At 41.1% G+C, this 27635-nt stretch overlaps 1 protein-coding gene across 8 annotated transcripts in view; it reads left to right on the top strand.

Moving 5' to 3' along the window:
• Window positions 1–27635, top strand: part of ATG2B (autophagy related 2B) — an 80731-nt gene that overhangs the window by 31955 nt on the left and 21141 nt on the right. For 5 of the 8 annotated variants that reach the window (XM_045060485.1, XM_019833610.3, XM_019833608.3 and 2 more), the window contains exons 15-34: window positions 345–618; window positions 1443–1545; window positions 3341–3533; window positions 3812–3954; window positions 8807–8964; window positions 9366–9538; window positions 10037–10187; window positions 11170–11369; window positions 11539–11619; window positions 12788–12894; window positions 13047–13139; window positions 13704–13774; window positions 14161–14237; window positions 14710–14880; window positions 16440–16581; window positions 18290–18492; window positions 19711–19937; window positions 20622–20730; window positions 21656–21850; window positions 22536–22637. In XM_045060485.1, coding sequence (XP_044916420.1) covers window positions 345–618; window positions 1443–1545; window positions 3341–3533; window positions 3812–3954; window positions 8807–8964; window positions 9366–9538; window positions 10037–10187; window positions 11170–11369; window positions 11539–11619; window positions 12788–12894; window positions 13047–13139; window positions 13704–13774; window positions 14161–14237; window positions 14710–14880; window positions 16440–16581; window positions 18290–18492; window positions 19711–19937; window positions 20622–20730; window positions 21656–21850; window positions 22536–22637 — 2973 coding nt within the window. Of the gene's footprint in view, window positions 1–344; window positions 619–1442; window positions 1546–3340; window positions 3534–3811; window positions 3955–8806; window positions 8965–9365; window positions 9539–10036; window positions 10188–11169; window positions 11370–11538; window positions 11620–12787; window positions 12895–13046; window positions 13140–13703; window positions 13775–14160; window positions 14238–14709; window positions 14881–16439; window positions 16582–18289; window positions 18493–19710; window positions 19938–20621; window positions 20731–21655; window positions 21851–22535; window positions 22638–25693; window positions 26496–27635 lie in introns of those variants that run through there. The other 3 variants (XM_045060487.1, XM_019833609.3, XM_045060486.1) reach the window with 3 other exon arrangements.

The raw sequence follows: 27635 nt of genomic DNA, 5'->3' as shown, positions 1-27635 counted from the left end.
CTGTATTGGACTTATTGATGACCTACTTTACACACTGTCCTGTTTTAGTCTGTACTAATATATGTATGCATCTATAGCACCTGGGTCTTTGGTTCAGTTTTTATTTTGACTGATTTTATATGAGGATTTAACTTTTGCCAGTAATTTGGAATTTTGTCAATAGCTGTTACATTATAAAATTCCATTACTCTAAATTAACATGGTAGTAGTTAATTTGAATTTTATTTTAATGCTTTATACTGAATGAGGAAGTAGTGATTATACATATTGTTGAATACTAACATCATTTGTGCTTATTTACTTAATTTGACATTTTGGCGTATTTTTGATGTTTTGTGTTTTAGCACAAGGCTTTCACCGAAGTATTTCTGGATGATTCACATAGTCCTGCAAATTGTCGGATATCAGTCCAGGTTGCCACACCGGCATTAAACCTTTCTGTCCGCTTCCCAATACCCGATCTTCGGTCAGATCAGGAAAGAGGACCGTGGTTCAAGAAGTCGCTTCAGAAGGAGATCCTTCATTTAGCATTCACAGATCTAGAATTTAAGACTGAATTTATAGGAGGATCAACCCCAGAACAGATTAAATTGGAACTTACCTTTAGAGAACTAGTTGGTAAGATTGAACGTGCCTGTAAGAGCCAGACCAGAAATAACCGCTACTGAAACAAACATGAAAAAGTCTGACAGTCCGCAATATTAGTAACATTAGACACCGTTAGAAAACAAGAGGAATGGCTTTTTTCCAGTGTTGTATACCAATATGGGATACAATTATTTTTTTGTTTTAGTTACTAAGCATGATTATTCACTTCGTTAAAGTACTTTTCTACAGGGGAATGTTGTAAAGTTTCTTTTCCCTTGTTCTGAGTTTTACACATCTTTACAGATATTTACAGTTGATTTGCTGATTATGACTTCATTAAAGGGCCTTTAGGCGTTATCTGATCTAATCGACAGTGGTAGGAAACTCAGTATTCTGGAGGAAAGTCATTCTTTGTAAAATGGACTGAAAAATCACGCATTGGTTATTGTGAACGGAGGGAATTCTTACAATGCTTGGTACAAAGCGTTTAAGAAATATAGTTATTATCCCTGTGTTCCTAGATGAGCTGCATAAACTTTTGTGTAGAATAATCATTGAGTGACACTCACTAAGTGGCACCTGCTGTATTTACTGTCATGATTATGTACCTTACACATTAAACTTGGTGCCTTAAGAATTTGAGTTTGGGCAGAAAACATCATCTTTAGTTCATCTGCTCATCCTGTCTCCCCACATGTACCCATGAAACAGGGACAAAAGAATAAGTGCTGTACAACTTAATGTTGCACCGTGTCCCTCATCCAGAGGACCTTTGCTTATGTAAGGAGGAAACTACTTTTACTCTTAGCACTTGAAAAGAAATGCATTTTAGTGAATCAGTCTTGTTTTATTAGGGTCATTCCAGGAAGATAAAGGAGAATCATCTGTTAAGTTTTTCCATGTGTCTAGTGGGGTAGATGGAGATACAGCATCATCAGATGACTTTGACTGGCCACGGTGAGTACCAGATGTATATGATAGACATTTAGTGAGACTATTGTTTCTAGAATAAATTGCTGTAGCACTTTTAATTGACATTGTGGCTATGAATTTAAAAATACTCTCCCTAGGGGCGCCTGGGTGGCACAGTCGGTTAAGCGTCCGACTTCAGCCAGGTCACGATCTCGCGGTCCGTGAGTTCGAGCCCCGCGTCAGGCTCTGTGCTGACAGCTTAGAGCCTGGAGCCTGTTTCAGATTGTGTGTCTCCCTCTCTCTCTGCCCCTCCCCTGTTCATGCTCTGTCTCTCTCTGTCTCAAAAACAAATAAATGTTAAAAAAAAAAAAAATCCATATTGAGTGTATTACTCTATGATGAAAGGTGTCTGTTTTTATTGTGAGAGATGAAGTTTAAAGTGTATTCCCTGGTCTCAAGTTACCCAGTTTAAGTAGAGGGACAGAAGAATCCTTAACTGTTTTAAAAATCATTCAGGGCTACAGGCGAAGAGTCATGTGGCATCATTTGGTGAGTCGTCAGATGAATCTTCTAGTCCGTGATCTCTTTTTTTCAAAAAAAGTCCGTGACAGTGTTTTACCAATCTGGGGAGCTTTTACAAGATACTGATTCATGGACTCCACCCTGAGATTTTGGGATGGAGCGTGGGCATCAGGATAGTCCAAAATTACATTAGGTGATTCTAGTGTACAGGTGGATGTCAAAAATTACTTCAGGATTTCTTAGAATTAATAAAATAATTATATTTATTATAGGCTACTGATTATTCATTAACACACTTGTTACTCAGTAGATATTAGAACAAGATTATTATTTAACTTAATGGCCTGATAGTGGGCTTTGATATGTTTGAAAGGATGTCATTTACTTGAAATAATGACTTTTTATTATATTGAAAACAGTATTTGAAACCTGAGAATTAAAGCGGTCTTTTCTTTAGCGCCATTTTTACCTGCCCCCAGTGTATCAGGCCTTGCAGGCTTTTAGGCGTGATCAGTTCGTGCCTGGTAATGAGCAGTTTACCGTATGAGTTTCCAGCATAAGAAATGGATCTACTTCAGTTAATTTGGAAGCACATTTTCTATTAGAATATCAAAATTAGGAAACATTGGTCACTGTTCATCACTAGAGCCAACCGGCACCACCTACTTCGGGGAAAACCCATTATAGATGCACGACAGCTGTTTTGCTTGAGGGCATCAGGCCTCCTCACAGCGGTGTGGAAGGGCAGACTGCGGATCCTTTACTAGTGATGAGCAGGGAGGAGGAAGGGAGGGGCTGAGGGCATCAGCTCCTTTATTCCAGGTCTGTAGCTTCCATACAACGGCAACCCTGCAAGCCTTTCATGATTGAAATTCCTGAAGGAAAGAATTACTTCATCGTTGCAGTTCTAGGTTATTCCCTTATCATCTCCTTTGCCACTTGAACAGTTTCTAGAACGTAAGGTCTCTTAGGTAAGCAAGTATTCCATGATAGCAGAACCCCAGAAGCATTTGGTTTCGTGATACTAAATAGACTTCTTAGGTAAAATTCGTTGGCTCTTAGTGAAATTTACAGATCACCTTGTGTCCTCAAAAGATCAGATTTGTCTGTCAGCCAAGTATAAAATGGTAATGCCCCTGTTTTATTTACTTCTGTACTTCGAAGTTACAACACACTCCGAAGTGGTTACGTGTCAATAACTAGACTTCGTAGAGAAGCTGAATCCTGTTGTCAGTGGTTTTTGTGTCAGTGTGCAGAAAAGTTAAAGCTTTGCCGTTTCCACCGAGACCTTGAGTTTTTAAATTGTCTTTGCTGTCAGAATTGTACTGAAAATAAATCCGCCAGCCATGCATTCCATTTTGGAGAGGATAGCAGCCGAGGAAGAAGAGAGTGATGGCCGCTATCAGGAAGAAGAGGAAGGAGGTGCTCATTCCCTAAAGGATGTTTGTGATCTGCGAAGACCAGCCCCATCTCCCTTTTCTTCTCGCAGAGTCATGTTTGAAAATGAGCAGGTAAAATAAAAGTGAGCAGGCAATGAAGGGATTACCCTCCATCACGTACCAATCATTTTCATTCTTTATTTTTAAAAAGTACTTCGTATACTACGTTTACTAGGTTTTTAACTCCAAGACTGAATAATACCTATTTCTTTCTTGGTTAAAAGTGATTACGTGTTTGTTTACTTGCTCACATACCAAGTCCTATGGATAAGGTGAGAAGATGCTACTCTTAATTCTAAATACGAAATGGTCATTTGATGCTTTTTTTGCGCCCAACTATTCTATTTTAGATGGTGATGCCAGGAGACCCTGTGGAAATGACAGAGTTTCAGGATAAGGCAATCAGCAATTCTCACTATGTGCTGGAACTTACGTTACCCAGCACTCATATAACACTACCTAATAAAAGTTTTTATGAGAAGCTGTATAATAGGTGAGTTTAAACGCATTCAGTTGAGTCTTTGGGATTGGACGTTTCTGCCTCACTGCCTCCCTGTTTCCCCACTTCCCCCTTTTCTTTCCTTGCTTTAATATTATCTACCGTCTCTGGGTACCTTGTGTGCTGTTGATTATGAAACTTAACGTTACCGTGGGCTGTTGTCATAGCAGAGTTTCCTAACCGGTGTGCCTGGTAACTCGGTTACTTGTGTGTGAAATGTTTATTTCCTCCACCGTCGTTAGCTGGCTGCTCTCTGTCACCTTACCACAGGGTACTGAGAAAATGTGTCTTCTGTGTGTGCAGTGACATGAAGAGAGTTGGGAGGTCCTGGATGGAGGGCCAGCAGGTGCTAGGGTGGAGTCAGAATCCTGGAATCTTTGTGTAAGGAGCATCTTTTTTCAGAGTTTAAAAAAGCATCTTGTTAGAATGCCACAATTCAAACTTGTCAGTTTGCATGTAACAGTTTAAATTAATTATAAATATCCTTAAATATACATACCAAGCAAATATGTTGAAGTAAATGGGATTCTAGAGTTGAAATATCCTAGCCTCGAAGACCTTCCTAGCTTACCTGGCCTCCCCAAGCTCAGTTTCCTCATCTATTAAAAAAAAAAAAAAAAAGTGGGTGATACCTATACCTGTCTCAAAGCGTTGTTTAGAGGATTAGATGATACAGTACTTGGAAAGTTCTGAGAATACTGCCTAGCATATAGTAAGCACTCAGTAGTCCTCTTGTCACTGTCCTCGTTCCTATACACTGAAGGAATCTCTTCTATAGCATACCTGAAAGATGGTCTAGAAAAAGACGTTCTTAGTGTCATCACTAGCTTCCCATATGTAAACATGCTATTCTCATTTTTACTCTTTTATTATTTTATTTTCAGAAGCGCCACCTTTGTTTCTGCTACACATTTACTTGCTATCAGATATCCCTGGCCCTTTATTCCTTAACTGTTACTAATAAGCTCTGGATCTCCTTATTGCCTACCCGTGACCAAGACTGTTGATCTTAGAAGATTTAAGTTCAAGAAAAATCCACCAAGTTCAGTTGACTTGATGATGAGATAGGTTCATAGGACAGTCCATTGAGATGCAGGAAGAAAATGTTCTTCTGTTTAACTTTTTAAAAAGTCTTATAAAGGGGCGCCTGGGTGGCGCAGTCGGTTAGGCGTCCGACTTCAGCCAGGTCACGATCTCGCGGTCCGTGAGTTCGAGCCCCGCGTGGGGCTCTGGGCTGATGGCTCAGAGCCTGGAGCCTGTTTCCGATTCTGTGTCTCCCTCTCTCTCTGCCCCTCCCCCGTTCATGCTCTGTCTCCCTCTGTCCCAAAAATAAATAAACGTTGAAAAAAAAAATTAAAAAAAAAAGTCTTATAAAATTTATATATTTGCTTTATAATATTCATAATGTATAAATTGAAGCATATAATTTATAGACACATCAGAAGGCTTTTACAGTTTTTTTTTTTTTTTTTTTTTTTTTTTTTTTGCTGTTAGGGGTTTACACATGATCTAAGGTTTGGAAACCACTGATCTCTCAACCATTCTTTTATAGTTGCGAAATAACTAAGAGCTCACGGATGTGTAAGGCTGAGACAGAAAAATGAAAGATTAGTTCAAAGTCCAGCCCAGAGGTCAGAGGGCTTAGTCCATTTCTTACACTTTCTGCATTTGCTCAAGCAGGTGGCTGTTGGTTTAATTGGGAGATCAGAACAGAAATATGCATCTTAAACAAATTCAATTTATAAATCTGTTCATTTACCACATTTTAAATACAAGACCAGGTTTTTTTTTTTTTTTTTTTTTTTTTTTTTTTTTTACCATGAGTCCTTGGTTGGAGGATTTACATAAATATAACCCAAAAGGTTTTGTCTACAGTTTTTAATTTCTGAATAAACCGTTTCAAAGTAATCTGAGTGCAGAATCCTTCTTGGATTTTAAGATTTTTTCAGTCTGTATGCTTAAAAGTCATCTGCTAGCACAATATTTTATTAAAATCTACTTACAGCAATAAATACATCTGGGATGAGCACATTTGAGGCCAGACACAGTGACACTTGGTGAATACACAAAACGTCGAGCTCACCTGGTGGGAGCAGCATTCTCCGGTGTGCTGGAGGGCAGTCCCAAGGAGCCAGCAGTGAGCATATGGGGGACATCAGTCAGCATGGCACGTGGGGCAGGTGACTGCTCCCATCGGGGTGCTAGAGAGTGTTCTTCTGAGGATGGGTTACATGGGGGGTTGCCGAAGAGCATTTCTGTCGTGCCTCACTCTGCCCACTTCTGCTGTCAGATGCCTACAGTTATGTAAATACTGAAGTGTTCCCTTACCTTGTGGATCTTCTAAGTCACATATCGAAGCTCTCCGGGCTGTGAATTCTTTGCTCCTTATTTGGCTGTGAATATGTATATTTTTATTTTGAAGTTAATATCAAAGTTTTCGAATATTCTCCAGCTTAACAGAAAATGGCACAAAGAGCTTTTTTTTTTTTCTCCTGAATCCTTTGAGACTGAGCTGCTGGCCTGAGGCTCTCTGAGCACTTGGGTGTGTACTGCCCACAAACAAGGACATTCTTCTACATAATTGTAACTCAGCCATCAAAGTGAGAAAATTGATACTTGGCGCTACCTAGTCCTCAGACCCCATTTGAGTTTTGCTAAATGTTTCAATATTGCCCTTTTAATTATATAATTATATGTTCTGTATTATAGTGTTATGTATTCTATAATATATAACATAAAATACATATATATTGTATAATACAATTAATGTATTATATAATGTGTATTATATATTATATAGTATAACTTTTATTTTTATTTTTAATTTTTGTACATCTAAAAACATAACTCTGACCAGGAGTTATAACCAACTTTGCCTTAACTTCACACATTTAAGATCTTGGTTTATTCCCTCAGTGCCTGGGTCATCGGGCCCTGTTTAGACACACAGTCTCAGGTACAGGACCGTTTTTTCTATTTCAAAAGTCCTTTAGAATAGAATGTAAAAAAAAGAATTTTCACTAGCTTTTTAGACCAGATATTTATTGAGCATCTTATATTTTAAGCTCACAGCCACAGGCCCATGGTGATATGTCCTTAAATATCTTAGGCGTCTTCTTTCTTGGTATTAGAAACATCACCCGTGTTTTGCAGTATTAATGGTACCAAGACTGTGTTTAGACCAACATGTAAATTAAGGAAAATGTAAAGTCATATGAAACTTATCTTTACAGGTCACCTCCCAGGAACTCCAGGTTTTAGATAAAGTGATGGTTTCTCTTTAACCTATGAAGATAAGAGAATAGTTGCGGGGAATAAGTAAGAGAAGAGTTATTTCCCGAGAAGATTCTTCATTTTTTTTTTCCCTTTTATATCTTTGTTATTTATTTACATAGGAGTTCAAAGTAAGGTCAAGGTTTAGACTCTTTCGTTTCTTTGTCCTATAAGTAATATACCCAAGAGAAGCCAGCAAGCCAGTGAGTACCACACAGTTTTGGGGCACAGCTGTCATTGTGTCTGAGATGAGACCTATTTCTGGCCTGTGTCACCGGTATTCTTCACCTATGACGCTTCCCAGATGGGGAGCTTTCAGGGTGGGGATTTCAGTCTACTGAGGGTCACAGTACTCCGTCCTGGTGTATACTTTCTAGGGCTGCAGAAGCTCAGGAATTGGCCCAGAAAATTCCTAGACAAGTGGTTTCTCAGAGGAAGGGCCAGGGCTCCATCATGGCTTGGCACCTTAGCTGGTATTCACACTAGGCTTTACGATGAGTCTGTGCTTTTGGCAGTCCTTCCATGTGAGTCATCAAACCCTTGGTGCCTGTTACGTGACAGTCACTGTGTGAGGCACATAGAAGGGTGCCCAAGACCTACGTCCCTCTCTCTCTGAGAGGCTGCAGTCTAGGAAGGGGAAGCAAGAGAATAGAGTGTTGTAGGCGCCATGATTGAGTTACATCTGTGAAGGATTTGCTGGGGGTCCAAATCGATCAGAAGGCTTCAGAGAGGATGTTGTAAAGTCTGAGTTTTCGTGGAAATGTAGAGCATGGGTGATGAGGGTGGGGGGAGGAACAGAAGGGCATCAGAGTAGGGACAGAGATTTCTTTGAAAAAGTAGGATGTGTTGGTCGCCTGGCTTGACACGAATCAACCCGTCAGTCACCGGTCTTGACTTGGCTGCGCAGCTCGTGAGAGGGTCTCATGTTTCGCTTGCACTCTTGGTCTCCTGCATGCTCCCCAATGAAGCTGCTCTTTCTGTGGGAGGGAACGCACTTATCTAGGGACGGTGAGCGATGGAGGAGAGAGCTGGACGAGATGTGGGCTGTGGCCCCAGTTCCCCCGCAGATCAGCTGTGTGGCCTGTGGGAGGCAGCTTCTCCGAGCGTGAAGTGAGGGTGATGGTTCTTCCTTGGCTGCCCCGTGGGATGGGGTGGGGGGGAGCATCACACAAGACAGAGCGTGCTGTGTTGCAGCTTGCAGAGTGCTCTCCTGTGGGAGCAGTTTTCCCTTGTTCCTCATGGGTTTTTAAATTAACTGCCTCGTTTAAAATGCATTTAGATGTATGCACACCACACAGGTAAAACTAGGCAGATAGCTGATGAGGTCATCTCGTCGTACGGATTCCTTTCTCACGGCCCCCCACTAGCACCATACCAGTGCTTTTTCCTTTGGAAGAACGTAATGGATGTTTAAAAAAAACAAAAAACAAAACTTTTTTTTTGTAGGTTCTAATTTCTGTGTCACCATTTAGAAAAATTATTATTCACGTGACTTCTTAAAGGCATGTTCTGTTGTGTACCTTCAGTGGAACTACGAGTGATGTCCTTACTTTTCAACTTCTGTCTATCATAGGATCTTTAACGACTTGCTGCTCTGGGAACCAACTGCCCCTTCGCCAGTGGAGACATTTGAGAATATTTCATATGGTATTGGTCTTTCCGTAGCCAGTCAACTGATTAATACCTTCAACAAAGATAGTTGTAGTCAATTTAAATCTACAGTTCACTATGGTAATGTATTTTAAATTTGTTTGGAATTAAAATGCCTGCTTTATCAGTAAATTAGCAACCCTTTCTCACTTGGCATTAAAATATTTCTTGGCTGTTTTCTACTCGTAATATATTTTATAATATCTTTTAGTAACTTACAGTATTTCCCCACTTTCATCTATATATTAAGAATATTATCAATGAAACGTGTTGCCTTTATAGTGACAGCATACACGTTGTCTTAAGTTCATTGGGAAAGAGAACAATATAGTAAGTACGTTCTTATTGTGAGGCCAGATTCTTGGTGAAAAAAGCCAAAAAAACAAAACAGGTTGTAAGATAAGCATTGTGATAATGTTCCAGTTACTGTTTTATTTTAATAACTGTCAGAACCGTAGAATTATGACATTTGTTTCTCGCAGATGAGGAAAGTGGATCCGAGGAGGAGACGTTGCAGTATTTCTCTACCCTTGATCCCAACTATCGTTCCCGTAGGAAAAAAAAACTAGACTCTCAGAACAAGAACTCACAAAGTTTTCTCTCAGTTCTTCTGAGTGTTAATCATGGATTAATGGCAGTGTTCACAGAAGTAAAGGTGAGGATTTGCAAATGCAAAGTGTTTCAAGTGTATCTTATTTCAAATCTCCCCTGATCCATACATGCAGTCATCGAGGGAGTGGGAGGTTGCCTCGGGCCTGGGGAAGATCCGTGTCGTGAGGCTCTTGCTCCGCGGTGACCTGGTGACCGCAGCTTTGGGGAACGAGCTGTCACTGGAGATCAGAAGACAAGTGTTACATGGTCCTTTTGGCAAAAATGCTGGTTCTGCTCCTGCAGTGATCGCTAGAAATTTTATCTGTTACAAAGGCGGATGAAGGACAGGGATTCATTTGGCAGAAGAGGCCCCACCAGCATTTATTCATTCAGTTTTTAATACCACTGTGGTGGGTGGTTCCAGAATCAGACCAGTTTGCCACCACATGGGAGGAACTTCGAAGCTGAATCAGGAAGGAGCAACCCAAGGGTCATTCTTCCTTTTCTGCATGTAAGTAATGACTTCTGTGTTTTTCTGATCTTTTTTTTTTTTTTTTTTTAGCAAGATAATGGAGATCTGTTGGAGAACAAGCATGGTGAATTCTGGTTAGAGTTCAATAGTGGTTCCTTGTTTTGTGTGACAAAATACGAAGGTTTTGATGACAAGCACTACATCTGCCTTCATTCTAGCAGTTTCAGTCTATACCACAAAGGTAGGACACGTTTCATGTGTGTGTCGTTCGCTTCTGTTTAGACCGGTTTAAATTTTATTTCACAAAATCTATTGAGAACAGAACTCTGATAATAGAAATTATTTTCTGTGGGGTGTTCTGATTCCATTGGCAAAGTGATGCTTATTGTACATTAGGAGTTGACTTTATGTTTTTTGGGGCAACAACTTTATTGAGATACAATTCATGTACTATCCATTTCACCCATTTAAACTCTACATTTCATTGGCTTTTACTATTTCACAGAATTGTTGCCACCATCATCACAGTCAACTTTAGAATGTTTTCATCACCCATAAAAGAAACTAGGTACCCCTTAGCTGTACCCCTCCCATAGCCTTCACCCTGCCCAGCACTAAATAACCTCTGATCTGCTTTGTGGATTTATGTATTCTGTATGTTTATGGAATCATTCAGTATGTGGTCTTTTGTGACTGGCTTCTTTCATTTGTCATGATGTTTCCAAGCCTCATCCAGGTGTGACGGTGTTTTATCCTTTTTCATTGCTGAATAACACTCCATTTTATGGATATACCGTATCTTATTATCCACCGATGAGTTGATAAGACTTTATGGTCGTTACTCTCAAACAGTATCTCCTTGTGGTAACAGATATAGAATTTACCATCCTGTGAGCACATTCCCTGTTACCTTGTCAATAGAAGATATTTGCAACATTCTTTTTTTTTTTTTTCTTCTAAGTGTAGAAAACAGTACTTGGACAGTCTTAATGTTTATCAGATTTTTCTGTTTAAATTTAATTTTCCTAGCATTTCCTATCTTAATTTTTTTCTTGAGTACTGTCATTCATACCAACATTAGCAGAGATACAGATTATTAATGTCAAGCTGGTTCTTGGTCATTATAGTCAATGGAAGTATATAGAGTTTTGTTTTGAGTTGTGAAAGTCTGAACTAATTTCAGATGATCATTTCGTTATGTCGTCATCTCGTTGTGGATGTAGGCATAGTGGATGGAGTGAGTCTTCCCACAGAAACACGACTGCCCAGTTCAACCCGCCCGCATTGGTTGGAACCAACTATTTATTCCTCTGAAGAAGATGGCCTCAGTAGAGCGGCTTCAGATGGTGTCGGAGGTGACACTTCGAATATGCTCTCTGTCGCAGTTAAAATACTGTCTGATAAATCGGAGTCCAATACAAAGGTTTGTCTTTTGTATTTTGGTACCATTATGTACTTGCCATTCCTTTGATTCCTAGCTCCAAGTGATTGCATAAAAGGCAACACATTTTTTCCCTTAGAAAAACTTTTCAAGTTTTGATTTAGAGGATTACATAGGTGGTAAATGGAATTCTTCGTGTTGTTGTGTGTAGGAATTTCTCATTGCTGTAGGATTGAAAGGAGCCACACTCCAGCACAGGATGCTTCCTTCTGGGCTTAGCTGGCACGAACAGGTAAGAGAGTTGTTACGTGCGTATTGGTCTCCTGACTTCATACTGACATGTAGTACACACACTGTGAAGTCACAGATCATAAAGGAGCAGTGCTCACTGAGTTTTCCCTGGAGTAAACACTCCCAAATAACCACCTCTCAGGTCAGGAAGTGGAACGTCATCACCACTCCAGAACGAAATTGATTTTTTTACCTTAAAGTTTGGACCCTAAATCTCCCACAGACAGAGTTATCGTGTATGTCACTTAAGGGAAGGGATTCTGTGACCCAGAATGTTAGAGCACCTGGTATAGAGAAGAGATGAATGGTGTTTTGACTTGCACTTCTAACCCTGTATTCCTTAAGGTATATTTCAGAGTGATTGCAGAGTGATTCCCTAGGCCAGTAACATGCTTTGAGGCATTTAGAATGATTTTTGTAATTAATTTCCAGTGCAACAACTGTTTGATTAATGAAATAACAGTTGGTTAATTTCTTTTCTATGTGAGAATTGTACAATGATTCTCGTTCATTTTCCTTAGAAAGGGGAACTTTTTCCTTTCCTCTGAAAATAATAAATTAGTTCATACTCGAAAGTTTTCAGAGAGCTTTCATAAAAGCATTTAGGGAACACAAGGAGGCTTAGAACAGTGTGGTGAGGGGAAAGAGACAGTTGGGGTGAACGCTGAACTCGGCTGTAAGGGGGAGGTTAGTCTAACCCTATTTAGATAGAAATATGGGAGAATGGATGTCAGTAAGAGAGACTGAGACTGAGTGAGGTATAATGTAGGGAAAAATAACTTTTCCCAAAAATGGATTATGTAGAAAACCAGGTGGAGCGTAAGCAATCTTTAGCAAAATTTATTTTTTTCAAGAATTGTCCCTGGCAAAATAATGTAAAAGTATATCATACGTACTTCAGTTTCATAAGATAGGATTTTTCCAAGACTTCTGTAGCATTGCAGTTGTCAGATGGGCCTCTCTCATCATTTCAGACCCTAGTTTTGCAAATACTTTTTTGAAATGAATTCCTTCAAAATGATGATTTTCTACTTTTAGCTTTGATTTTTCCAATAAACGGTTGCTTTTTCTGTGAGATATTTTATTTTACATTGGTATTAAGGATATCCTATCAAAACTTTTTTTTTTTTCCCTCTAAAGCAGGGCATTTAATATTTTTGTGATTATAGATTTTATACTTCTTGAATATTGCTGATGAACCTGTCCTGGGATATAATCCTCCAACTTCATTTACAACTTTTCACGTTCATCTCTGGAGCTGTGCACTTGATTATAGGTTAGTTCACAGATGGACTAAATAAAATTCTATTCAAAGTAGGTACTGAGTTTTGAAAAAATACGTAATTCAAATTAAGGTTCACGCTGCTCTTTTAAGGGAGTTTGTGTTGTTGTAGCCAACTGATGTTTTTTGTTTCTTTTCGGTATTAGGCCTCTTTATTTGCCGATCCGATCTCTTCTCACTGTGGAAACATTCAGTGTATCGAGTAGTGTGGCCTTGGATAAATCATCATCTACACTCAGGTGTCTATGTGAACTTTGCTGACTACTAAATTCAGCTGGTCCAAACATGCTGACTGATACTTAGCTAAACTCGATTCAAGTCCCAATCTTTTGTTAAAACCAGCATTCTTTTACTCATAGTCCTGTCTCTCTGTCCAGGTTTTCAACTTTGAGATTTCAGATGATTCGTCCCATCTCTTCTATTTATCACTGTTTTTTATTTTTAGGGAGGAAATGAATTCTTGAGATTGGTAGTTTACTTCTTAAAGCAGAATATAAACTTCCCATATGACCTAATACACTTTATTTTCATAATTTAGGTCTTGTGAATTTGGGCATCTATTAAAACATGCTGAAAATTTACAATTTGAGCAGATGATTCAGTCTTACTCTTTACACAAATTAAATATTTCTAGCACTCAGAAGCAGTGAGTTTTAAAGAAATGTCAGATGGCACTTGTAAGAAACTGTAGATGACTTTGATGACTTGCGTATCAGAAGAACGATACACCTAAGTGTGCCGTGATCACGTGTTAGGTATTCCAAGTTAAGTGTTTAGAGGTTGATTTTATCTTTTTTCCTCAGAATAATCTTGGATGAAGCTGCTTTGCATCTGTCTGACAAGTGTAATACTGTTACTATAAATCTGAATAGAGGTAAGAGTTGAAAAACAAAATCTGGGGTTAGATGAGTGCTCTTTATTTTTTGTACATGAATATTTTAAAGCATTTGAACTCTGAAATGATGCCGTTGAACTAAGGATCTTGTTAAATACCAGTTTGAAGTTGTAATGTCCTTAGAATGTCAGTTAAGTGCATCAAGTTATGTATACTCTGTTTACTTAGTAAAAGATTAATTTTGTTTCCAAATAAAGGGAATTGTAGGACTTTTAAAGGGTGAAACCATATTTCCACTGCATTTTAAATATTTTTAGCACCAACTGCCATGAATTTTAAAGAGATGCTAGCTTTAATACATGTTGGTTGGATCAGCATTTTTTGAAAGCTTTGCTCAGATATTTTGTTAATTTAAAAAATTTTAGATTATGTTCGTGTGATGGATATGGGGCTTTTGGAATTAACCATAACTGCAGTGAAATCTGATTCTGATGGAGAGCAAGTAAGTTATTAAAATAAATGGAAATTTTTATCTAAGTCCTTTTTATAGGAGAGACTAAAGAAGTACCGAATTTACTGTAAAAATTGTTTTGGTTGGAAGTAGATAAAATGTTTTAAAATTGGGATTTAGTCATTATAAATACACATTTCCTGTGGCAAGAATAATTATATTCTACTTTATTTAATGTAAACCTATGCAACAGAAGAAATTCTTATCTCGTTTGGAAAACGTTTTCTTAAATTTTTTTTTTAAGTTTATTTATTTTTGAGAAAGAGCATAAGCTCGAGCAGGGATGGGGCAGAGAGAGAGGGAGAGAGAGAATCCCAAGCAGGCTCTGTGCTATGCGGGACTCGAACTCACAAACCGTCAGCTCATGACCTGAACTGAAACCAAGAGTTGGACGCTCAACTGATTGAGCCACCCAGGCGCCCCTGGAAAATGTTTTCATCCATTTTCCCTTGTGTGCGCCCAGACTGAGCCGCGCTTTGAGCTACACTGTTCGAGTGACATTGTCCATATCAGAACATGCTCGGACTCCTGTGCTGCGTTAATGAATCTCATTCAGTACATCGCAAGCTATGGGGACTTACATGCGGCTAACAAGGCGGAGACGGAGCCTGGAGCCCCTGAAAGAAAGACAAAGGTACAGTCAGCGGTATCGTGCATTACAACTAACTCACCCTGACCCGTTGCAGCCACACGAGTGACAGGTGTAGTCAGTGAGATCTTCGTGACCGTCACGAGGTAGAAAAGAAATTTTGAAAAATCCTCTATTGTTTACCATCAGAGTGATGAGGTCTGGAAAGGTGGTTCTAGGGGCCTTTTTGGAAAACCGTTTTGCTGTCTGATATTCTTTGTTTCAAAACCTTAATCTTCTCGGCCAACATAATACTTTTTTCCAGACTTGAGTTATTTTCGTCTCACCTCCAGGAAGAAAGAAAACATTTAGCATGTAAGAGCTTGCGATGTGCAAGTCGTGTGTAAAACTGCTTCTGAGAGGGGGAGATGCAGGTGTTCATATTGTTTCCAGAGGCCTCTGTTCTCCTTCATGTTTTTTACGTGGGATTCTGTTCAGTTTTCAGTCTATGTTCTCCCGTGTGATTTCCCTTAACCCAGTGTGACAGGGTAAAGATTATCACCTCTGTTTCATAGTGAATAAATTAAAACCCAGAGAATTAGGTGATTCGCCCAAAGTAGTAGCCAAAATGGCAACAAGATTCAGGTATTTCGATTTCCGGTTCAGTGCTTTCTTATGCCCCCGTACATTACCTCTCTGTCCTCTCTTATGTCTAGAGTGAGCAGTGTCGAGTGTGTTTAGCATTTTTAAGTGTTCAGTGTTTTTTCATTCTTTTTCATGGTCTGGTCTGTGAACAGAATTCTGTCTCTGGTGATGGAGCCTCTAGTAAGGGCCTGATGGACCTTGCATTCTTTTGTTCAGGGGATGCTTCTACCCTTCATTTGTGTTACACTTTTGTTTTTGACTCCTTGCTCCTGCTATATTCCCACCGATAAGAAGGTGATTCGTGACACTCCCTCTCTACTGTTTATTCTCTTTTTAAAAACATTCTCCGGTTTACTAAAAGTTACTTTAAATTATCCCTTTCAAATGAGATCTTTCCAGTTCAGAGTCCTGCTCCCATTTGAAAAGCGTGATCTGGATGTAATGAATGCACAGTTCACTGACCAAATTGGTTAAGCTCCCTGCTGGAGATGAGCCCCCAGAATCCCCATTCAGTAGGTTTCCCCTCCTGTGTGCCCCCTGCTGTCCTTGGACAGATGTCCATTCATCCCAAGACCTGAGTCTCTGATCTGCAACGGCTTTTGGTGTCAAAGGGGCGAGCCTTGTTGTAGCTGCCAGATCTGAGCAGATCTAACTCTGCAGAGACACTCCCTCTCCCCCAGCCTCACTGTAGTATTTTTATCCTGTCTCTTCTAATGTGCTGTCTCTTCACGACCCCAGTTCACTGTGCTGGCTGGGACGTGATGGCATATTTATTTCTGTTTGCCAGTAGTTGTCAGGGTGATGGTGATGATGCTAAAAACGTAAGACGTAAGCGCTGCCGAGCAGAATGTGGAACACTGCCTGCGTTCCTGCTTCCGGTGTGTTTGTAAAATGTAGTGTATTTCCGGGACAAAATCATGCTAAGTCTTTTGCTTCTTAGAGCATTTTCGGTTATTTTTAATTAGGCTTTTTGGCTGTAGGTAGATTCTGGTGGCCGCTCATCCTCACGAGGCCCAGTACTTCCAGAAGCAGATCAACAGATGCTACGGGATTTGATGAGTGATGCTATGGAGGAGCTTGACCTGCAGCAGGCCACTGCGTCTTCACAAGGCCAGTCTAACGGTAGGATGGGCCCGGCCTTCTTCCCCCGGGAACTTCGGGGCCGTAGTTGAGCCTTACGTTATTCGTACGCATATACATTCTTCAGCAAGTAACTTAGTAACGAAAAGACAAGTCTGAGTTTGGGTGGATATTTATTAGTCAATCAGCTTGTGTTTATCGAGTGTCTAGTAGATAAACGACACTGGCCGGGGTGTTGTGGGGGACACAGATTAAACGGAAAACGGAGCTTATCTTTTCTGTTGGCGTAGAGTTTCGTAAAACAGATCGGCACTAAACCAAACTGATGCTCTTACTTAGAACGATTGAGAAACGACATGAGAAAGAGCTTCAGAAAGTGTCACCATCCCCCAACTGCTGTTCAGGAGGGATGGGAACCATCTCATTAGACTTCAATGCAAGTGACATGAATTGGCTTTTCAAGAGTGGATGGGGTTTAGGTATGTGGAAGGCAGAGGAGGTAATCTTGGCAGGATCATGAACGTTGACAGAGGCACGGAAGCATGCACAAGCCTTAATTATCTCACAGCCCAGGCGGTTACTGGAGCGCAAGCTCCCTTCTCATTGAAAAGAATTGGCCAGTAAAGGTGGAGAGGCGGGGAGGAACCAGCCGGTGAGAGAGCCTTGATAGCCAGACTGAAGCATCTAAATACTTTGAAGCATCCATCTAAAAAGTGTTTGTTTTCTAATTGGATGAACATAGTCATTTCTACATATTCTAAAATCTTAATTTTAAAAGATTATCTCCTGGTGTTAGAAAAGTTTAGTATTAAATGTTGCTTTCGTTCTAATTTAGAATAAATTAGAACTCAGGAAACAAACAGGAACTTTTAGCTTCCTGTGTGTGCTACATTATCTGTAATAAACATTAGCAGCTAAACCTCCTTATGTGGGAAAGAATATTTCACGAATATTTACTGGACAGCTTCCGTATTCTGGTGCACAGGCACTTACAAGGGATGAGTAACTTAGAAGAATTTAAAATCTGGTCTGGGAGCCTCTTGAGGCTAAAATGGCACTTTCTCCATCTTCGCGTTCTCCATCCATCCAGTGGTTGGAATGACTGAATGGAGAAAGATACGTGGGAGAAATGCATAAAAACGTACGTTCACATTCAGGTTTGGCGCACGTGCGGTCTTTTGTGAACTTCACGTTGACAGGGCTACCTGAGAACAGGTGTCCCGTTGGGCTATCCAGCACTGGATGAAGTAGCCCGTCCGTCACACGGCACCACTCCCTGGCCGAAAACCACGTAGCCGCTGTTTCCAACCCACCCCCCTCCAGAGGGGAAATCTCTGCTCCAACAGAGATTTCCCTCCCCTTGCGTTATTGTCCCAGAAGCTTCTTCCAGAGCTCCGCCCACAGGACAGAGCTGTTCATATGAAAACTTCCAGTCAACACTAATCAGCTGCTGCCGAATTTCTGAGCTTCACTGATGCCAAATAACTAAGAGGAGACTGTCTATGACTTTATGAGACCGTCGTTCACTGTTTGCTTGGAGAACATCAAACTTATTGTCAGTTTCCTTAGTAGTGGCCAGAGGGTTATTGTCAGACAGAAATGAGATATGGCCGGTGAAAACATTCAACACAGTGTGCAGCTGACATGTGGTTAAAATGGTTACCAAGCATTATTGTCGATGTTTCAAAATGTGCCAAAATTGAGTGTTTTTTTTTGTTTTTTTGTCTTTGTTTTTGTTTGTTTTACCTAGGTGTTTTGAATGAAAAATCTCAGATTCAGGAGCCATGTTGTTCAGACCTCTTCCTGTTTCCAGATGAGAGTGGGAACGTGTCTCAGGAGCCCGGCCCTGCTTACACCTCGTTCACACACCACCTGATCAGTGATGCAATGGCAGGTGCTCCCACTGAGAATGACGACTTTTGCATTCTTTTTGCACCAAGAGCAACTATTCAGGTAATAAATGGATCACGTAACTGAGGCCTTAAGGTAGTGTTACAAGTAAAATTGACCAAAGGGTACCTGAAAAAGAGTCTTTAGGTTTTAACTCTTTGTAGTTGAGAATGACTTCATTTTGTAATTATTGAGGCTTTGCAAATGTTTCCTATACTTTACTCTTTTTATGACACATTTCTCAGAAACTCAGAGAAGAACGCTCTATGTTTGCAAAATTTTCTACATAGATTATTAAGCTGCAGATGTTGTGTGTAGTAAGATAGCTCTTCAGAGTATTAAAGTGGCAGAAAGGAGTGCTATCTAGAGTTGCTAGTCCAAGAATTGGGAAAGATAAGATCTGGTTTGTGTGAAGGCTGATGGATGGTTGATACGTATCATTTCCATGTTAGAGTCATGCTCACATTAATGTATTTATTTTTAATGTTTGTTTATCTTGAAAGAGAGGGAACGAGTTGGGGAGGGGCAGAGAGAGAGAGAGAGAGAGAATCCCAAGCAGGCTCTGCACTGTTAGCTCAGAGCCTAATGTGGGGCTTGATCTCACGAACCGTGAAATCATGACCTGAGCCAAAATCGAGAGTCATAGGCTTAAGTGACTGAGCCACCCATGTGCCCCAGAGAGTCATGCTCATATTTAAAAAGGATGGTCTGGATTTAATGAATCCACAGTTTACTAAAATGGGTAAGCATTGGTGCTGAAATGGAACTTTATGCATCACCATTTAGTGTATATATGTGTTAAACTGCTCAGTAGTGACTTGGCAGGTAAGTGTATTTGTTTTACTACATCCTGGGAAATTAAAAAGCAGTCAAACTCTCAACAAGTTCATTATTAGGATCATGGTAATTTGGTCAGCATGTTGAAGTACGTTAAGTTTGAAATGTAATATTGACTTTGAATTAGAGAACTATACAGCCCCCTCCACATACACACAGATAGACACTTGCTATATCTGTGCCTTTTTTATTATCAAACAAATAGTAAAAGCCAAACTGAAGACTATAAAAATTTTTTATGGAATGATTTACGTAGAACAGAAAGTCCATTTTATGGTTAATGCAGAGTATCCAACGTGGTGATTACTACATCGTAACTAGCCCCGTTTTGTATATTGAAATTATTGTTAAAAAGAATGCAGAATCAAGAAATCTTGAGATAAGCAACGTAATCAGTGGTTTCTACTGCGACAAGATAGGATGTGTCCCGTTTCTTTGTTGTAGGAGAAGGAAGAAGAACCAATTGTAAAAATAATGGTTGATGATGCAATTGTAATAAGAGAGAATTATTTTAGTCAGCCCATCAAGAAGACAGATACAAGCAAAGCCCCATTGCACTTTCCCATCCCTGTCGTCCGGTATGTTGTTAAAGAAGTCTCTCTTGTTTGGCATCTTTATGGAGGAAAGGATTTTGGAACAGTCCCTCCTACTTCTCCGGCTAAAAGTTATATGTAAGTTGATTTCTACAAGAAGTTTTCTTGTTTCTACAAGTTTCTACAAAAACTTACTAGAAGTTTTTGTTTTGTTTTGTTTTGTTTTTACAGGCCACTATGTTCTTTTCACAGCATACGTAGAATTTGTCATTTTAAGGAGTATTAATAAAGGAGTATTGAAAACTGTAATTTAAGTTACTCCTTTAATATAAAAGCTCTTCATTTGTAAACTTATTCACATTGTTTGTATGTTTACCAAACTAAGGCAACTTAAGTGATTTCCATTCAGCACAATTTTGGGGCACCTACCCTGTGCCAGAGCCTGTGTTAGAGGCACGTTCACCAAAATGAGTAAGACCCAGGCCCTGGCCTTCATTCAGAAGGACCATTATGTGAGCAGGTGAGGGCAGTGCAGTAAAGCCTGTGCCTCAGGAGGCAGGGACCATGTGTGCCCTTGACTCTCTCGGGCATCCCGCTGGGTGCTAGGCTAGGGCTCGAGGCTCCTGAAGTACTTGTTAAACGTGTGTTTGGCTTTGACACATAGAAATACAGTTTGTGGCAACATGTTGATGGTTCTATAATCTTAATTTTCTCTTTTTATCTTACTGTTTTTCCTGAGGTCATTCATTGCCTTTCTTTGAATATTCCTGCAACAAAAGGTTTTGTTGTCGTTGCTGTTGTTCGTTTTTTCTCCATTTATAGCAGTCCTCACAGCTCACCTTCTCACACACCCACGAGGCATGGACGTAACATGGTGTGTGGGGGAAAAGGAAGAAACCATGACTTTTTAATGGAGATACAGTTAAGCAAGGTGAGATGGCAGTTTGAAGGAAAACAGCCCCTGAAGTGGGAGCACTAATGGGGGTTTGGAGTCACGCCCCCACCTTGTGGTCTTGAGCCACCAGCCCCACGCCTCTGGATTGGAAAAGTGCAAGGGGTCCTGTAAAACTTTTGCCTCTTTTTCTTTCTTAAATGTTCTGAGAAGTTTGAGGGGTTTTGTGTTTTCCCAGGCTTTCCCTAGAGGAGTGTCTCTCAGAGTTGAGCAGGGCTCAGAAGCACCTTGAGGGCTTGTTAAAACACGGGTTGCTGGGCCCCAGAGCTTCTGATCCAGTAGGTCTGAGGTGGGGCCCGTGAATTTGCATTTTTAATGAGTCCCCAGACGATTCTGATAACTCCCTTTTCCAGGCTCACACTTGGGGAACCACTGCCTTTGAGTGTCTGTCTATGTGAGAGGGCCTGCCGTTGGATGGCACCTCTGTCAGTCCCTCATGAATGTCAGGGACCTGTATGTTCAGGCCACCAATGACATTATATGCATTTAATCCTTTCAGCTTGTCTGGGATTGTGCCCAGTGTCATATATTAGGGTACTTAACATAGGAATATTGTAGTGAGGATCGTCCCCCCCGCCTCTCTCTTTGGGACTTGAACCCTGCATGCATTGATTCCCTTTCAAGCAATTTCATAGGCATGCAAGGTGCTGATCGTGTGTGTTACTCCTGTTGAGGGTTTTGCCTGAAAAGGATAGGGAGTTTGCCAAGATCAAATAAGAAATGTCAGTCAAGCTTATCCTTGTCGGGGACACATAGATCAATAAATACGTGAACAAATAAAGAACTGTTATGTTCTCCGAAAGTGAGAATTCGAAAAATGGTGAGGGATATTTTGCATTTGAAAGAGGAATTCTAATCTGAATAAAAAGTAAAAATTGCCGTGTGTTCCTTCTTGGCTGTGAAGGTGAAGTTTCAACACGAGGTCTACCCCCCTTGCCAGCCGGAATGCGAGTCCAGCCTCTTAGAGCACCCGGTCTCCCGGCAGGTGTTCATCGTGCAGGATCTTGAAATTCGAGATCGTCTGGCAACATCACAAATGAATAAGTTTTTGTACCTGTATTGCAGTAAAGAGATGCCTCGAAAAGCTCATTCCAACATGGTAAGATTTAAGACCTCCTATTTTCTGTCATTATATTAGTTTTGGAAAAGTGTTTTTATTATATCTAACTGCAGAAGATTTAGACTGGGGAAAACTGCTGGGTTGGTTTTTTTTTTTTTTTCATTTTAATATGAAAATCCCTTTTAAATATGCTGCTTAAAGTTTTATGTTTTAAAAGTTATTTTACACGTCACTTGGAGGGTCCGTTAATTATAATTGCCAGTATATTGATGCCTGAGGAAAACCGGAAGTCCATAGTGATCTACACAGAATACTTAGTGTTGCCGGAAGCCGGAAATGTTCCGGATTTCGAACACTTTGCAAGTTTTAGTGGAATAGAAATGATTCGCTCAGGCTCGCTGGAAGAAAACGTCACAGCAGCCGTCTTTGGAGTATGGCTGTAGTCAGCTTCAGGGGCCCAGCAAACCCCCAGGAGACGACACCGTCACCCGCATCTTGTCCACTAAGGAGAATCCATACCTCTCATGAGATTCTTCAGGGAGCGTGTGACCCAGAAAAGTCTGAGTCAGGCTCTTAAGGGAAAAGGTCAACAACTCCACTTCTAGTTCTCGTGTCAGAAAGAGAAATGGGATTTTTTTTTTCTTTTCTTTTCTGTTTGTCCTTTTTAAATGAAAACCAGGTTGTAATGTCATGGGGGGTGGGGAATGTTTTTCTCCTCTCGTAGTTGACAGTGAAAGCGTTACATGTGCGCCCGGAGTCTGGCAGGTCACCGCAGGAATGCTGCCTAAGAGTGTCACTGATGCCACTTCGCCTCAATATTGACCAGGTTTGTACCGCAAACATTCTTGAGGGAGTTGACATTTTAAAAATGTCCCGCATCCGGAAGAAGAGGTTCAGTTTAGGAGAATTAAAATGTTTACGATTTCACTTTTACGGAAGTAGCGTAGCTGAAGCAGAGTTCTGCTGGTGAGGAGCAGGGCGGACTCGTTAGGCGTTTGGGACCTGCTCTGCTGGCGGGTAAACGTTCGATGTTGTTCCCTGTCTCCTCGTCGCGTGCGTGCCGCTGCACTGAGTACCTGCTTCCCACGCTCTCATCCTCACGCACACACGCTCGTGCAGGTACACGGGTGCTTTCAGGGAGTGTTAAAGGACTCCCTCCTATCTGTGATTGAAAGACAAGAGCGGTTGTGTCTTTTTTATTTTTTTTTAATTAAAATATTTTTTTAATGTTTATTCATTTTTGAGAGAGAAATAGAGTATCAGTGGGGGAGGGGCAGAGAGAAGGAGACGCAGAATCCGAAGCCGGTTCCAGGCTCTGAGCTGGTGACACAGAGCCCCATGCGGGGCTCGAGCTCAAGAACCCGCGAGATGATGACCGGAGCCAAAGCGGGCCGTTTAACTGACTGAGCCACCCAGGCGCCCATGAGCGGTTTTGTCTTAACCGCAGCACCTGGAAGAGAATTCCTACTGCCCTGGGCAGAGTGGCAGATCACTAAATTGGTACCTAAAGAGATCACACGCAGCAGAGATTTGTGGAAAAACACAAAGAAATGCACTTTGCCGTGTTTTAGCAAGCATCCCATCAAATTATTGCGGGTTTTGCGTTGACTCGGCTGTGTAAAACCTGGCCGGCACCTCTTGGGCACACTCGTTCAAGGTGCACGACCACGTGGTGCTTCAGAGGGATGCGGCCTGGCCGTGCGGGGCCCAGGCTCGGGGTTTGCATCTCGGTTCTCTTGTCCTGGTTGTGTGGCTCCGGGCACGTTGTTTCTCCATGCCTCTGTTTCTTGGCTGGTAGAATCCAAGTAACAGATGTAGCATCAGTTGTAAAAATGAAGATTGAATAAGATAGTGAGCGTTAAATATTTAACTTCGTGCCTGGCGCACGGTGTTAAAGGTCTGTTGTTCTTGCTAACCGAAGCACGTGACAACAGAGAAAATAAATGGAGTTGTTAGAATAGCCTGCTTTTGAAATAACAAAACTGTCCCGTCCCAGCCTACATTGCTGTGAGCTCAGGTTTGAAGTAGAGAGTATGTGGGACAGCATTATTGGTTTGCTTAAGTAGTATGGATTGAATAATGGTGACTTATCTAAATAAGTAGCAGATATTTCAGGAATAATGTATCAATATTTATATCATAAAATACAGGCATTTCTCAGAAAAGTCTCGTGAAGCGCAGAAGTTCAGCACGGCTTTACATCAATACTGGTCGCTTCTGAGCTGGGACGGTCCTGCTGATGTGCACTTGAGATTTATGTTCTCTCGTTAGGAGAAGAATATCTTTGCATACCCGTATTTTAATTTGGTCCATCCATACATTGGCCTGTATTGGAATAGGAATACGATGAAGTATTTATGGGAAGTTTGATCCGTGGAACTCACCAGCCTGAGCAAATTTGTGCGAGATGCGTCTTTATAGCATGACTTTGCCAGACTGAGCCCGGTTTCCTTTAATATGCTTTTTTCTTTAATAGTGGGCTTAATTTATTACTCAGAGCTATAAAGCATTGTGATTTTGAAATGGGAGAATATTAACCGTTGAGAAAACAGAAATAACTGTTATGGTGTAACTGAGGAGTAGCAGGAAATAATTCCCCAAGATGTGAACCCTAGGAGAACACAGCCATGCTCCCAAGTGTTGGGGAGGGATTCACTGCGCCGACCCCCCCCCCCACCTTAGTTTGAGATAGCAAATGGTCATCTGGATAGAAAACCAATTACTCGCATTCTCCGTGTTTTCTTTTGAAAACAAATCGGTTGAACGACTGTGCTTTGAGTAATATTTTTCTCAGCGAACATATCTCTGACTTTATTAACTGGATCAAGTATGAAAGCCACACACTGTTTTCTCACGTTTTCAAAAAGCTGCATTGCCGTTGAAGTTCAGTGCCATTGCTTCCAAAGCTCGGTGTACCCGTAGGGCAGGCAGGATACCAGGCGGAAGGGGTGGTTTTCGTCTGGGGGAGGGTAAGTAGATGATGACGGTCGTGTAAGTAGGCAGTTTGGGATCTGAAATATGAAGAGGCCAGATTGCCTGACTCTCTTAGTCTGGGATCCATTTCAGTGTCTCACTGCCTGGAAATCTGCATAGGGAAGACATGCTTATTAACCCCAGATCATCTGCTGGATGCCAGCCTTGTCCCAGCTTCTGTGCTAAGATGTTGGAGATACGAAGCTAGGCAAACACCCATCCTCAAAGACCTCTGTACGGGGCGGTGGGGGTGGGGGAGGACCAACATAAAACAGAGGACTTTTTAAACACCCTGTGGTGAGTACAAGTGGTAAAGATAGGCAGAGCATGTTACACCCCAGCAGAAAGGGCTCCTTAGCCATCTGGGAGTTTAGAAGAGTGTGGAGGGTAATCAGGAAAGGCTTTCTGGAGGAGGTGACACTTGAGGTGGGTCTTAAGGAACGCAGTGGAGTTAGTCACACGAAGCTTTTTGTAAAGGCATCGAGGGTCTAGTTCAGGGTGTGAGAGGACGTGTGAGGCCATTCTGGTAAGGTGAGTTTGTGCTTGGCTGAGGTTGGAAACGGTGAATACATGGCAGGGCCAGTTTGCATATTGGTGTTTTTTTTAGCATCATTGCTTGGTTGCCTGAGTCTGAGTATGACATGAAAATTAATTATTTTAACGCTTTAAGTCATATTGTACTGTTAATATCTTGTATCATAGCACCTTAAAGCTAGGATAACTATAGTCTGTTTGCAAAAATAATAAACCAAGTTTTTTTTAAACTTTTAAGAAATTGATTGTATGGAGGTATAATTTGCATACAGTAAAATGCCAGGATATTAGGTTTACCGTTGGAGCTTGACTAAGATACACACGTGAGTAACTACTACACCAGTTGAAATAGAGCACATTTTCTGTTCCCTTCAGAGTCCCCCGGGCCCCTTTGCAGTCGGTCTCCACCAGTAGCCATTGACCTCCTTCCCGTCCCCGCGGGTCAGCCTTCCTGTCCCCCTACTTCGTGTGAGTGGAAATGTATTTGGCTTCCCGTGCCACGCGCTCCCTCTGTGCTGAGGCAGGTCTGTTCGTTTCTGTTCAGTCTGTTCCCCTTTATTGCCGAGTACGGATCTCACCGTACGGCTGTACCACAATTTGTGTATCCGTTTACTTACTGATTTACATTTGCGTGGTTTTCTCGGTTTTGGCTCTGATAAATAGAGCTGTTATGAAGTTAGTGTACAAATCTTCTTGTGGATCTGGGTTTCCATTCGTGTTGGGTATTGTAAACAATTTCCAGGTCACGAGGCAGATGTGTGTTTAACTCTTGTGAGAAGCTGCCTGTTCCCCGCAGCGGTTACCCCATCGTATGCCCCCGCTGCAGCAGGTGAGAGCTGCCTCTTCTTCACACTCTGGCCAAACTTGGTGTTGTGTGTTGAACTGTCTTATTTGGTGTTCACTGTGGTTATAATTTGGATTTCCCCTGATGATGGTGCTAAGCGTCTCTTCATGTGCTGCTTTGACATTTGTACACTTATTTGTGAAGGGTCTGTTTCTGGCTAGTTTTAAAATCAGGTTTTATCGAGTTGTAAAGAGTAGCATAAATAACAAAATCAAAACTTCTGAGAACATTGAAACGCTGGTGATTAGTACTCCTTTTCTGTTTTGTGCATTTGTAGTAAAAATGATAAAAGCCGCTGTCTCTGTAGTCTTCCTTTTTAAAAAAAAAATGTTTATTTTGAGAGAGCGAGAGAGAGAGCACGTGGCACAGGGGAGGGGCAGAGAGAGAGAGTGAGTCCCAAGCAGGCTCTATGCTGTTAGCACAGAGCACGACGTGAGGCTCAAGCTCAGGTTCTGCGAGATCGTGACCTGAGTCGAGGTCAAGAGTCAGATGCTTCACCGACTGAGCCGCTCAGGTGCCCCTAATTTTAGAGCATATTTTTACCTAGAGTTTTCTCTTACTAGTATTTTTTTTTTGAAGGCAGTCATGGAGTCAAAGCATTTATAGTGTTAAAATATCGCCATCTAGCGGTCCAATAATGACAGGTAACATTTAGGTTAACTTTGTTAACATCTAGTTCTCGATACACATGTATATTAAATGTGTGTATATATACATACGTGTATCTGCATATTGTTATGTAGTGTAAATAACAAGAAGTCATATACATGTGTGAAGCGTAATAAAATAATGAACAAATCATGAACCGACTACCCTACTGCAGAACCAGAATATTTCCATAAGTAGCTGCTTATTCGTCAGCCCCATCCTTCAGTCTCCCATATGCCATGTTACCTAGGAAAATACCTTTCTAACTTCCATCATTTACACTTCTGGTGAATGTGGTTACTAGTTGATCAGATCCCTTGGAATTACCAAACTTTTGGTATGCCACCAAATATTGTGCCCTGTAATTGACTGTCACATCGCTTTTTCTGGTGCGATATTAACGTGTTATATTTATTTAGGATTTTTCCAAAGGCAAGGGAAGAATTAGAAAGAAGAGGCTCAGGCATTTCATTTTCATATTTTCCAAAATGGATTTGTTGGTTTGAGGGAGGGAGGTAAAATGTGGCTGCTAATAATGGGCAAATACGGTTTATTCAGATGACATCAAGACAGGCCTGTGCATTTTTGTTACTATATAATTTCAGAAGAGACCATACTGAGTGGGCTTACTGATTCCGAGTGCCCTGTTCCAGGAAGAACATGTATTAAGGCAGCATAACATGGCAGTAAGGGCAACATTAAGACAGTGAGAACTTGTGCGGCCCCAGCTATTGCTCGTGTCGGTATTACCACCACCGCCGGCTTGCGGTGAGAACTAGTGTTGAAGACCGAGAATGCTGTATTTCCAAGAAAACTAAAATTTGT

This window comes from Felis catus, chromosome B3 (assembly GCF_018350175.1).
Source record: "Felis catus isolate Fca126 chromosome B3, F.catus_Fca126_mat1.0, whole genome shotgun sequence".
Lineage (NCBI taxonomy): Eukaryota > Metazoa > Chordata > Mammalia > Carnivora > Felidae > Felis > Felis catus.
This window is presented reverse-complemented; position numbering and strand designations above follow the sequence as displayed.